This window comes from Prionailurus viverrinus, chromosome A2 (assembly GCF_022837055.1).
Source record: "Prionailurus viverrinus isolate Anna chromosome A2, UM_Priviv_1.0, whole genome shotgun sequence".
NCBI lineage: Eukaryota > Metazoa > Chordata > Mammalia > Carnivora > Felidae > Prionailurus > Prionailurus viverrinus.
In genome coordinates, this window is record NC_062562.1 from 82,668,808 (window position 1) to 82,681,927 (window position 13,120).

Consider the following 13,120-nt stretch of genomic DNA (forward strand, 5'->3'; position numbering starts at 1 on the left):
AATGAAACCTTCAATCATCTGCTTTGGGCTACTGTAGATGCCTGTTAACTGTCCTCCCTGCATTCAGGTTTCCTCCTTCCTATACATTCCTCAGTCTGCCACCAGAGGTCTTTTTCAAATGTAGATTTCATTACATGATTCTTTAAAAAATTTTTTTTCAATGTTTTTATTTATTTTTGAGACAGAGAGAGACAGAGCATGAGCAGGGGAGCGGCAGAGAGAGAGGGAGACATAGAATCTGAATTAGGCTCCAGGCTCTGAGCTGTCAGCACAGAGCCTGATGCGGGGCTTGAACTCACAGACTGTGAGATCATGACCTGAGCCGAAGCCGGATGCTTAACCGACTGAGCCACCCAGGTGCCCCTCATTATGTGATTCTTAAAACTTTCTGAGGGCTCTCCATTGCTCTTAAAGGACAAAATCTGAACAGGGCTTATCAATGCCCTTCGTGACCTAGCTCCTGAGGATATCCTGTCTCCCTTGTCTCATTTTGAAACACTTTCCTCTCTGCATTCCAGCCATACCAGACTGCTTCAGTTCTTTGAATGCAATATTATTTTTACTGTTTTGTGTTCTTGCACTTGTCCTTCCTTCTGCCAGGAACACTGCCATGTGCTATCATACCTGAGCACCCTATTCTGGTATAAATATCACAGTATCAGGAAGATCTTCCCAGGTTATCTTCCTAACTTGCCTGTAAGAGTTAGGAGTGTGGGCCTGGGAAAGATCTCCTTAAGGAAGTGATACTTAAACCAAATTCTCTACCAGTTTTCTCCGAGCATCCTTTACCTTTCCTTTATAGCACTTATTACAACTGATCACATATATCTGTGGCTATAAGCTTGATGTCTGACTTCCTGCTACTTCCTGTGAAGGTAGGGACTGTGTGTGTTTTGTTCTCTGCTGTATTTTCAGTGCCCAGCACAGCGCCTCATTCTGAGAAGGTGCTCAAGAAATATCTGTTGAATAAATGATTAGTGTTTGACAAAATATTTGGAATGAAAGGAAATGAAAAACGTGGAAGTTATGCTAAGAATTCTATGCTATGTATTCACCATGTTTACTGTATTGCAAATCCTCAGGAAATAGTAACACTTTGTAATTAAAATTCATCCAACAATTTAGGTATATTTTCAACATTGTAAGCTATGATCAACCTGCAGGGATGGATCAACACTTTAATTGAAAGCATGGAATTAGCTGCTAATTAGTAAATATATTTAAAAGCATTTTTCCTCTTTTTCCCCAGCGTCGAGGTCCTCAGCGATCAGTCGATGTTATAGTTTCATCTGCTTTCTTGTTGACTATATCAGTTGTATTTATCTGTTGTGCCCAGGTGAGTTGACTTGTTCTGTGTAGAAAGTAGATAATCATATCTATAATTATTGGGCTCCAGAAGGCTTTCTAATAATAAACAACCACAGTAGTAATATTATAAGGAAGCCTAGTTATACAAGTTTTGAAATTGACCTTTTGCAGTTTTTTTTTCAGTAGAATAAATAAATGGGTCTTATTCATCTCTGTGTCATGAGCAGTGGCTAGCATAGTCTCAGATGTCTATTGATTGAATATATAGTAATTACTTTTTCTCACTTACCTGGTTATCTTTATTTCCCAAAACAAACTTATTAGTGGCTAGAATTGCAAAATTGTTTCAGACTGTTTTTCACAAATCTCTGCTTTATTCACACGTAGTATTCTTTCATTTTGTATCTGAATCGTCACTGTGACATGACTGCCTCAGGCTCTGAGAAAGAAATCTCATTGTCCAAGACTAGTCAGGAAGCACAGAAGTATCTCAGGATATTCTGCGTTATAAAATTAAACTTCCATTTCAAGTACTGTGACATACTAGATACCTGAAGATTCTTCTGCTTTAAAATACTGTATAGTCCAGAGGGTGGGTGGAAACTTAGCTGTTTAATATTCATATATAAGCTCTTCTATGTACATATTACATGCATATCTGAGTTTATAAGACAGTAAGGGGCCAAAAATGAAAATAAAGCTAAAAAACAGAGCAGTTAAGTATATGTGTTAATGCTGTGAGAGCGCTAGGATGAGGAGGTGAGGTACACTGTCAATCTTCGTATCCTAGAGACTTGAGATTTAGGCCCACAAGAGGACAGAAGATGAGGCCTCAGCCTGCATACACCCTTATACATGCTCCCCCCCCCCCCCCCCCCCCCCCCCCCCCCCCCCGTAAACCAGACCTCTTACAGGACTACGGTCTCCATGAAAAGGTAGAATAAGAAAAACAGCCTGTCCACCAGCCCAGGAGGATAATAAGAAAGCTCATGTAACTCTGCCTGGACTCTGACTAGAATGGGGGGATAAGTCTCTGCCCTAAGAATATGTAACTGTAGGTCTGCCCTTATTGGAGGTTCAGGGTTTAAAATGTGCATTACAGATCTTGTCCTGTAATCTCCGTGTCAAGAAGTTAATATAAAAAGCGGTCCTAGGATATTTGGCAGAAGCAAAACTAAGATTGGTTCTTGGGGAATGTGACTTCAGCCTAGGCCTCAGGATGTCCACAGATGAAGAAGCCTCTTGAGGTTTCAAAACATTGAAGAAACCATCCATGTTGAGCCAGTCAGTGAACCAACAAGCAGGAGATTAGCTGCCTCAGATGATAAACTGATCAGATAAGAACTATAAGATAAAGACACAGATAACACTATGAAAAAAGAACAGATTTGAAAAAGAACTGACAGCACTTCAGAGAAATGAAAAATTCAGTTATTGACATTAACAACACAATAAAAAATAGCAGATTGAAGACAGCTAAAAATAGTGAATGGGAGATGGAAGAAGTTACCCAAAACATAGGACAGAGATAAAGAGATGGAAATATGAAAAGGAGATTGAAACATGGGAGAGAGCCAACATATATCCATAGGAATTCCAGATGGAAAGGAGAAGGAGAGCAATATTTGGAGAGATAATGGCTAACAGTTTTTCTGTGTTGCTAAGACCTTAACTTTGGATTTAGGAAGCACAACAAGAATAAGAAGGAGCAATAAATATAAATCTACACTCAAGACACATTGTGGAAGAACTACAGAACACCAAAACAGAGAGAAAAATCTTAAAAGCAACCAGGAGGAAAAGACTGATTTCTTTACTTACAGTTCCTTATTGCATGTTAGCCTTTTGTTCCAAGCTTAATTTCCATGTTCCTGAAGTACATCCTGTAGTAGTTCTGTCTCTTAGGAAGAGGCAGGCAAATACTAGCTATAAGAAAACTGGTGAGTTCATATTAATATCAGATGAAATGACTGTAATCTAAGTTCAATGGGGGATAAAGGGAAGCGTGACAAAAATTAAAAGAATAATTCATCAAGGTCTAATAATTCTCAGCTTGTATGCATGTAATCCAGTAACTTCAAAATATATGTACAGATAGCCAAAATCAATAACACTAAGAAGTTATTTTTAAAAACCTCATTGGAAGGTTTTAACACATTTCTTTCAGTAATTGATAGATTAAACAGACAAAAAACAAACAAAAAACAATGAAGATATGTACCTAAACAAGATAGTTTAAATTTTGTTCTAAAATTAGAGAATACATATTCTTTTCAAACACAAGGACAGTTTACAAAACCTTCCTATGTACTTGGACACAAAGTAATTCTCAGTAATTCTCAGTAATTCTCAATGTAGACCGCTTAATCTAACAGTAATGCAGTTACGGTAGAAAACAATAACAGCAGCAAAAAAACTCATACATTTGGAAATTTTAAAGCATATAAATAACAAATATTTAGAAAGCATAGTGTATTAAACTGAAAGCTACTGACACAGTTGAGAAATTGTTTAAAGAATGCTAGTATAAGTTACTTTATATCATTAAAGTTGAAAACCTAGGTGGACAATTTGGTACAAATGCATAATGTACTAAATCTGACTCGAAAACTGAAAACCTGAGGAGACCTGTAACTACAAAGTAGTATTGATTCAATAGTTTAAAACTTTGCCACCAACAAAAATCCTCTAGACCCATGTGGTTTTACAGTTGAATTTTGCCAATTATTCAAATAAACAGTAATTCTAATCTTACACAAAACACCTCGAGAGTAGAAAAAAAGGGACTATTCCCCAACTCATTTTGTGTGACTAATAGAATCTTGATACCAATTGACTTGAGAGACAGTATAAAAATGGAAAACTGTGAGCTAATTTTCCTTATTAACTTCAATGCAAAATACTAGGAAGATGAAGCCAGCAACTTAATAACAATAAATATGCCATGACCAATATAGTTTATACCCGGAATGCAAAGATTTTCAACTCACAAATTTGGTTTGAGCTCCTGTAGTTGATTGAAAAGGGAGAAAACATATGATCATCTTAACAGATGCAGAAAACAAATTGGTGAATTTCAGTGGAGATTCATAATACAATGACTGGAAAGTACTATTCTTAATCTTAAAGTATATCTTTAAAAATTTAAAGCAGACATTGTACATACGATATTTATTACTTTAGGGGTATTTACTTTAAAATTGGGAGTAAGGCAGTTACCCTCTCTACCTTCTTGTTATGGGTTTTGATTACATTATTGATGTGTTTGAAATATTTCATAATAAATGTGGAATGTTTTTAAAATAAAAATACTATATTCGTGATCAATTTGTATGAAATAAAATGTTATTTCCTTTAAAAAGAAATTGTTTGAATCACATTGCTGCTTCATGTTGCCTTTTTCGTACACTTTTAGTTGCTTCACGTGCATGAGATCTTCCTTGATTGTCACTACAATTGGGAACTAGTAATCTGGTGCATCTCGTTAACACTTTTTCTCCTAAGATTTGTTACCCTTGGATCAGAGACAAGTAAAAAATATAGCAATACCTCAATATTACTTACTGAACAGGTGAGAATGCATGTTTATTATAAGTTAATGCCTATAATCTACATATTAAACTAAAAATCTTTTCATTTACTTGAGATTTTTTAGGAACCTGTTTTTAGATTGCATTTGTGTTACAAAGAAAAACTTGACATTTGATAGGACATGAGCCTTTCTTCAATGTTCCTGCCTTGATGCGGCTTTCAAGTCTGACCTGTTGTTTTACTGTTTCACTTTGATTTGACAAGAAGCAAGTACTGTTTATAGCAGTGATGAACTTTAAACCATTAGTGGGATATGTTTGCTTGGCAGTCTAGCAGAGCCATATTTGAAGAAGTAGGAATTTTTTATTCAGTAGGAAGGATAAAGCATAAGAATTTTGATGGTTGACTTTGTTGTGTATTAATTTGTTTAATATTTTCCTTACCATTCCATAGGAATTACTCAAAGAAACTTACTGCCAGTGAAAATGTTTTGAGTAGTTTTGCCAGGGAAAGTATGATTTTTAAGAATCAGTAATCCTGTCACATGAGCTCAATTAAAGGGAAAGGGGAGAGCAGCAAACAAACCAATTGATCTACTTTAGTTTTACTTACTCTTTTGTTTGTTTTGGCTCTAGGAGTAAAGTATTTCACCTATTAAATAATGAAATCGAGTTTTCCTTTCTTGTGTCAGCTTTAATCTGAAAAGTTTAAAATTTTATTATAAAATGCTTACTGTAAGAAATTTGGAATATACAGTAAAGTATGAAGGAGAATATTAATGTCATCTATAACCTCAATACCCGGAGAAGCACCATGAATGTTTTAGTGACTGTCTTTCAATTCCTTTTAAAAATGAGTATTTGTTGTAATTTTAAGTATTTTTAACTATTCATTCCTCGTTTTCATTCCTTTTTTTATAAAAGATAAACCTCTACTTGAAAATGGAGAAGAAACCTAACAAAAAAGAGGAACTGACACTAGTGAATAATGTTTTAAAGCTGGCTACTAAACTGCTAAAGGTAAAAATAAAACTGGGGGCGCCTGGGTGGCACAGTCGGTTAAGCGTCCGACTTCAGCCAGGTCACGATCTCGCGGTCCGTGAGTTCGAGCCCCGCGTCAGGCTCTGGGCTGATGGCTCAGAGCCTGGAGCCTGTTTCCGATTTTGTGTCTCCCTCTCTCTCTGCCCCTCCCCCGTTCATGCTCTGTCTCTCTCTGTCCCAAAAATAAATAAACGTTGAAAAAAAAAAAAAATTTAAAAACAAAAAAAAAATAAAATAAAACTGAAAATGGATATAATGTAGAATATGCTGTTCTGACATTTTATCTTAGTCTTTTGTTTGCAGATCCTATCTTATGTTTGGTTTTTATGATTATCCAAATTGTTTCCAAATTATTTGAACACATGTGTGTCATGTACATTTTACTTATTGTAAAACTAACCAGTGTGATCCAAATCATATCATTTTGAAATTTTAATAACTTTTGAAAATTTAAGACTTTAATGTTTAAAGTATTTAGAGGTTGGTATCTTTGGAAATTTTGCCTCCTAGTACTTAAAATAGATTTCAAAAAGGGAGATTTGGTGTTAATTTGGAAATTTTCTCATTTTATATTTCTCAGAGCAGTCTTCTGCGTGGCCTGAGTTAGCTTAAAAATTAGTAATACATAGTAATTATAATAAATATATATCACCAATAAATCTTTAAATTTTCGAATCATTTTCGGTGACAAAAAATATAATTTCAAAATATTTGATGTCATAATAACTCTTTGGAGGTAATTTGATAAAATATTTGTAGCATTGCTTTGCAGTATTAGTAATGTTTTTCTTTCTTAAAAGGAAAATGTTTTTTAAAATCTCAATTTCTGTAACAAATTGAATATAATGTTTTCAGAGAATGGTGTAAAATTAGTAGTCTCTCAGTATTACGTTTAATTCTTCAGTCAATTAAAAAGTCTTAATTAGGTACTGCCTCACAGTATATAATAGGCCTTGACAAGCAAGGTTCAGAAGAGAGGCGGGTGGGCTTGTCTGGTACATATGTGTTGAATATCTTCAGAGTGTAGGCACTATGCTAGACAGGATGAGACTTACAAGCAGCTTCAATCCCAGAGTAGAGGGAAATTTGAGAAACTACAGAGCACAACAATGTGATCCTTTTTGATCACACACAGTCATATATAATCTTCTACTCAGAAACCTGGGAGTTAATATAGATTGGTTTTTCTCTGTCACTCTTCACTGCCAAGAAATTCTCAGGCCCATTGATTTAACCTCTCCAATATCCTCTAGTTCATCTCCACTTCCCTATCAGTACTATCCTAGGTCAGGCCCTCATTGTCTCTCACTTGAGCTTTGATCCATTGAACAAAGCAGGCCTTCCTGCTTCTAGTCTCACTGTTCTCCAGCGCCTTTTCCACAGTGCTTCCCTACTGCCTGTGATCTTTCTCATGTGCACATCTGATACACTCTCCCTGATTAAATTCAGTCTGTTAGTACGATTTGTGTAAAGAATGACCCTTACCTAGGTAGCCTGTTTTACAGATTTGAAGGATTTCTTTCCTTGCAGTTGGCCCCTAACAATGCTGGGCAACCTGTAGCCATTCAAAGATGCCATGTTTTCATGTGTCTTATGGAATACCTATTACCTCCTCCCACTAAGTTTTAGGAGCACCTTCCTCTAGGACCCACTGCCTTTTTAATACATAGCTCTTTTATGGGAGACTCACAATTAATTATTTATTTGTATGTCTATTCAACTGTAAGGTCTGTCAGCACAGGGACTAAATCCTGACTTCCTAGAGCTTAACACAGGGCCTGCCATATAACTTTGAATCTGAGAATAAATAAATCATAGAATTTTAAATCTTTGAATCAATTAATTCTTATATTTGAAAAGTAATTGTCTTAAAGGGAGTTTTATTTATGTATTAATAATAGAAAATTTGGCTACTTTTCTAATTCTTGTGCAAAAAGGTATTATTCTCTTACATTTTTTGTTCTTATACTAGAAAATGTTTTCATACCTCTTGGTAATTATTAGACCAGTACTTTACTAGTCATTCATTTGAGACGGAAATTGCAGTTACGAATTTAGATCACAGAGTTCTTTTAAGGGAAGTCACTTCTAAGAAAAAGAAAAACCTGAAAGTATATATATATATATATATATATATATATATACACACACACACACACACACACACATACATATGTATATGTACATATGTGTATATATATGTGTGTGTGTGTGTATATATATATATATATATATATATATAGTTTAAGTTTAACCAAGTTTATCCTTTCTAAAACTATCCACAATTTGTAACTGTTTTATGAAAGTTTTTTTCAAAAATTCTCATTGTATATTGCCCTGAATTAGTTTAACTCTTGATTCTTAATGTATTTCTGGGCTCATGTTTTTTGTTTTTTGTTTTTTCTTTTGCTAGGAATTGGACAGTCCCTTTAGATTATATGGGCTTACAATGAATCCACTGCTTTATAACATCACCCAGGTTGTCATACTGTCCGCTGTTTCTGGCGTTATCAGTGACTTGCTTGGATTTAATTTAAAGGTAAGAGTTTCCAAGTTTTTGTGTTGTTTTTCTTTTTTGAGAGAGAGAGAGAGAGAGAGAGAGAGAGAGAGAGAGAGAATCTTAAGCAGGCTCCACATGCAGCATGGAGCCTGAGGTGGGGCTCGATCTCACAACTGTAAGATCATGACCTGAGCCACAATCAAGAGTCAGACACTCAACTGACTGAGTCACCCAGGTGCCCCTTCCAGGTATATTTTTATTTCTTAGTGCCCTGTGACACCTTGTGACATTTATTTTACCCTGTCCGTCTTTTGAGATCTCGAATGCACAGTGGTGAAATAATTTTCATAATATTGTGCACAAAGAATGAATAATTTTCTTGGTTTATAATGCTCATGGAACTCCTAATTTGGAACAGTATTCATACAAATAGGACTCTTGTATAGAATAAGGTATTCATTTTTTACTCATAATCTGAATCTAATTTAGGTGATAAAAAAGGAAAAGAAGAACCTTATTTCTTTTTTTGGCCAAAAGTTATTTATTATACAGCAATGCATATATCCCCCACATATGCACAACTCTTAGTGAATAAGGTGTAGATTATTCATATTAAACAAGTGGTATATGTGTATTGCTACTTCCCAATAAAAGAAAGCAAGGGAAATCTGATTTTTACTTTTTTATTTAAGGTGAATTATTCTTGAAAATGCAAGGATAAAAGAGTTTAAAATAGTAGAACCTATACTTGTTTATGAATGAAATTTAGATAATAGCATTAAGTAATATAATTTGTAAGTTACAGTATTAAAACTGACTCTAGGGGTGCCCAGATGGCTAAGTTGTTTGAGCGTCCAGCTTCTGCTCGGGTAATGATCTCGTGGTACATGAGTTGGAGCCCTGCATTGGGCTTGCTACTGTTGCTGTGAAGCCTGCTTTAGATCCTCTGTCCCCCTCCCTCTCCCTGCCCTCCGCTCAAGTGCACACTCTCTCTCTGTCTCCAAAATAAATAAAAAAACATTTAAAGACATTAAAAAAAAAAAAAAAACTGACTCTAATGGTTACTACTTCTGTTATTTTTTCACTAGCTGTGGAAGATTAAATCATGACAATGCAGAGAAAAGAAGATGTAGCCTCTTTTCCAGAATAAGAGTACCAACTAAGCTGCCTGAAAGCAGTCACTGACTCTTTGCTTCAGGAGTCTCAGCTGGGAAATCGAAGTGTTTACATCAGACTGTCTTGTGCAATTCTTATATTTATTTTACTTGTTCACTGTTTTTTACATTTATTTTAGTCTTTATATTTTATTTTTAGCATTGATGTACTTAGTTGTCGAAAGGGTGATAAAACTGATATCCAGATACTTGAGATCCTGGTAATCGTTCACAAATAATTGACAAAATAACAAATCGTGAGAATAGAAGCCATTGCTAAGCCCCGTTTCTCCATCAATGCCGTGAACTTGCCTTACTTGAGGAAAACTTCTTTAACTTGGAATATTGCATTGGACTCAGCTAAACACATAAAGTGTGTTCTTTGGTGAATCAAGATCCAGTCAGGGTTTCTCTTGAATTATTTTGGAACAATGCCAGGATCTGAACTGATTAAGCTGCAGTTACACACCCTTCAGTATTAATATATATGGTATTACATAACAGGTCAACAAGTGCTCTTTGATGATAAAACTCTTAATAGAGCAATAATTGTAAATGGTTACCATACTGTAAGATATTTTGATAAAAATTAACTAGTAATAATTGTATTTATTTGAAACACTGGGCTGTTTGCACAGCTCCAACTGTGCATGCTCAAAATGTGCACTTTTTAAAATTGTTACTTTTAATGCGTATCTTTATATGGGGTATGTTATAGTGTACTAGGGCATGATATGGTATCCTTTTGAGTGAGGTATACACTCATCTCACAAGTGAAGTGCCTATTGATATTACTAAAGTACATTATTATGTTTACTCAAGTAAAATAATTTTCTCCCCATGGTACACTATAGTGTATACACACTCAAATGAACAACTTAAGAACAAGGTTAAGAACCAATAAAATATTCCTTTGATTGCTAGTTATAAAACTATATCCAAATTTTCAGAAAAGAGCTTCAGTTTGCAAATTCTATCCTCTAAACTTAACCTGGTGCATCCCCCTCACCTCCAATTTTATAAGGGCTATTTTAGATGCTTTTAACCTGGAAAGTTACCTACTCCCCCCACATACACATGCACACACAATTTGCCAAGTGTCCAAATGAGAACATATCATGTTGGCATGTTAGGTAGATAGGGCAAATATGGTGATATCTTACATTGGGCCTTGATGTTAAGTTGTTACATTTGTACAATCAAGAATATATTAGGAATTACATAAAACATGAAATGTTTTTGCAATTTTTTTTTAACTGGGTATCTAGTTTCTAAAACAAAGAATTTATTTGAAACAGTATAGAATTTTCTTGGTGCAAGGTATATCATGTTGAATATCCTCACATTTTTTACCATGTTTTAGGGAATTTATTAAAATAATTAATTGTAAATGATTTATTTGATTGGTGCAGTTTTAATCCCCAAATCATAATCTTAAGATCAGGAATGTGTAGAGAACAGAGCCATGTCATAATATCACTTTGCTCTTACCATTCCTTTTGATCAGCCTCATTGTGTAGTATATTTTCTTTATGTAGAAAACAACAAAGGCAATTTGTTTTATTACCTATGTTCTCCTATGTTTAATAATGACCAAAGTGCATTCTGAGTTCTTTCAAGGAATGTATTACTGGAGCTTTAAGAACATACTTATTTTCTCATGTGGAAACTTAGGCTTTGTTTGATATGTTTCTTCTTCCTCTATTGTCTAATGTTGAGGTTGTTTTTAGGAATTATATTTTATAAACTTTTTCAGAATAAGGTACATACCTATACAGAACTTAACATTTTGCACAGAATATATCAAATATATTTTGAGAAAAAAAAGTACAGCATGAGTTCTGTTAGGAATAAAAGATGAAACTATTGTATCTCACAAAAAAAAACTTATTTCAGAATGGAAATATTTTTGAGAAAGGTAGCTGAGTATACTGATTTAGGAAAATGCTTGTTTTGGATTGAAGTTCATTTTAACTTAGAGTTGGGAGTTGATTTATTGAGTACAGTATACCTCTCAACAACCTATAAATACTATGAATTATGTCTCTAATGTGGGCAGCAATAGAATACCAAAAGGAAAAAGTTGTCATTTTAAGCAATTTCAAAATATTAATGGAATTGTTTTCAAAGCAGAAAAAATTGACATTTGCTGCCTTTAAGAATACCGTGAATGTAAGAAATTGAAAGAAATTGTAACATATCACATAATATAGAAAAGGCAGTTCAGAGATAGAATTGTGGCAGATGTTGTGTGTTAACTGTTGTTTCTTTGCCACATGTGTTGTAATTGAACGTTTGAACAGCAAGTTTAAAATAAAATATTCTATGCTGACAGTGTTAAACTGAAGGTTTTCTGTTGTTTTCATTTTAAATTCATATACATTTCTATGGTAATGTTGTATTTACTATAGCATAAACTTTAGTTATCACGCTTAGATTTCAGACGAGTGGAAATAAATTTTTTAAAACTTCCCGACATTTAAGATTTTGTTATGATTCTCAACATGAAAGAATATGCAGGTCTTCCGCCACCAAAATGCTATGATGTCATTAATTTTTTTTTTTTTCTTTTTTTTTTTTTTTTGCTTATTTGTTTGTATTTAAATACAGAAAACTGGCCATGGCCTGGGATATTAAAGCTCATTGTCAGAAGGATAGTGGTATTTTTAATCAAACAGTTTGCCACATGAGTTCAGCATGAGAGATCATGGCCAAAAATAAGATGGGTAAGCATTCTAATATTTCTATTGATTGGTACAGGTGTTCATAGGACTTCAATTAATCAGGGACTTTTAATTAAATTCCACTTTCCAACTTACCTTAAGCTTGGAATTGGCTCTTTCAATGAGTCTCCCTTCAGAATGCAAAATAGAGCATATGACTGGCATGTCTTTGAATTGCCGTATCATTTAGAACACTGATTCTCAACCCTTTTTCTGCCAAGTCTGTACAAAGGATACCTCAAATGCTTATCAATAGCACTGGCTCCTCACAGAGCCTTCCTACTGGGGGTGAGACTGTGGATCTAGGAGGCAGTATATTTTTTAAAAAGTGTTCCCCAAGTGACTTGGAAAATTTGTCCCACCTGTCACTCCTCACCACCTTGAGAATTACTACCTTATGATCAGGAATTTTGTAGGATGTAAATTCCATGAAATTTTAACTGCATTCACCACTGTATTTCTAGCACATAAAATGGTACCTGATACATAGAAAAATCTCAGTCTATTGAATGAATGAATGAATGAATGAGTCACATAGGCCCTTAGACACCACCTAGTCCAACGTTCTTATCAGATAAAAAACCTGTCGTCACAAAAGAGGTTAGGAAGCTTGCCCAAGGTTGCTATACTTTGTTAATGATAAAACCCACATTTTCTTTTATTCCCTTTGAAAGTATATTCTATAGAGACAAAGAAGATGGAAGAGTAGGAGGACCCTAGGCTTGTCTCATCCCATGAATACAATTAGATAACTGTCAAATCATCTGAAATACCCCAGAAATTGACCTAAAGACTGGCAGAACAAATTCCATAACTGAAGGTCGAGAAGAGGCCACATTGAAGAAGGTAGGAAGTGCAGAGAAA

The 13,120-nt window shown here is 34.6% G+C and overlaps 1 protein-coding gene across 4 annotated transcripts in view; it reads left to right on the plus strand.

The window, feature by feature from the left end:
- PHTF2 (putative homeodomain transcription factor 2) overlaps positions 1 to 13,120 on the plus strand; it is a 137,313-nt gene that overhangs the window by 115,148 nt on the left and 9,045 nt on the right. For 3 of the 4 annotated variants that reach the window (XM_047844539.1, XM_047844549.1, XM_047844560.1), the window contains 5 exons: positions 1,250 to 1,336; positions 4,724 to 4,879; positions 5,763 to 5,858; positions 8,293 to 8,418; positions 9,468 to 11,839. In XM_047844539.1, the coding sequence (XP_047700495.1) occupies positions 1,250 to 1,336; positions 4,724 to 4,879; positions 5,763 to 5,858; positions 8,293 to 8,418; positions 9,468 to 9,488 (486 nt within the window). In that variant the 3' untranslated portion in view covers positions 9,489 to 11,839. Of the gene's footprint in view, positions 1 to 1,249; positions 1,919 to 4,723; positions 4,880 to 5,762; positions 5,859 to 8,292; positions 8,419 to 9,467; positions 11,840 to 13,120 lie in introns of all 4 variants that reach the window. The other variant, XM_047844555.1, reaches the window with a different exon arrangement.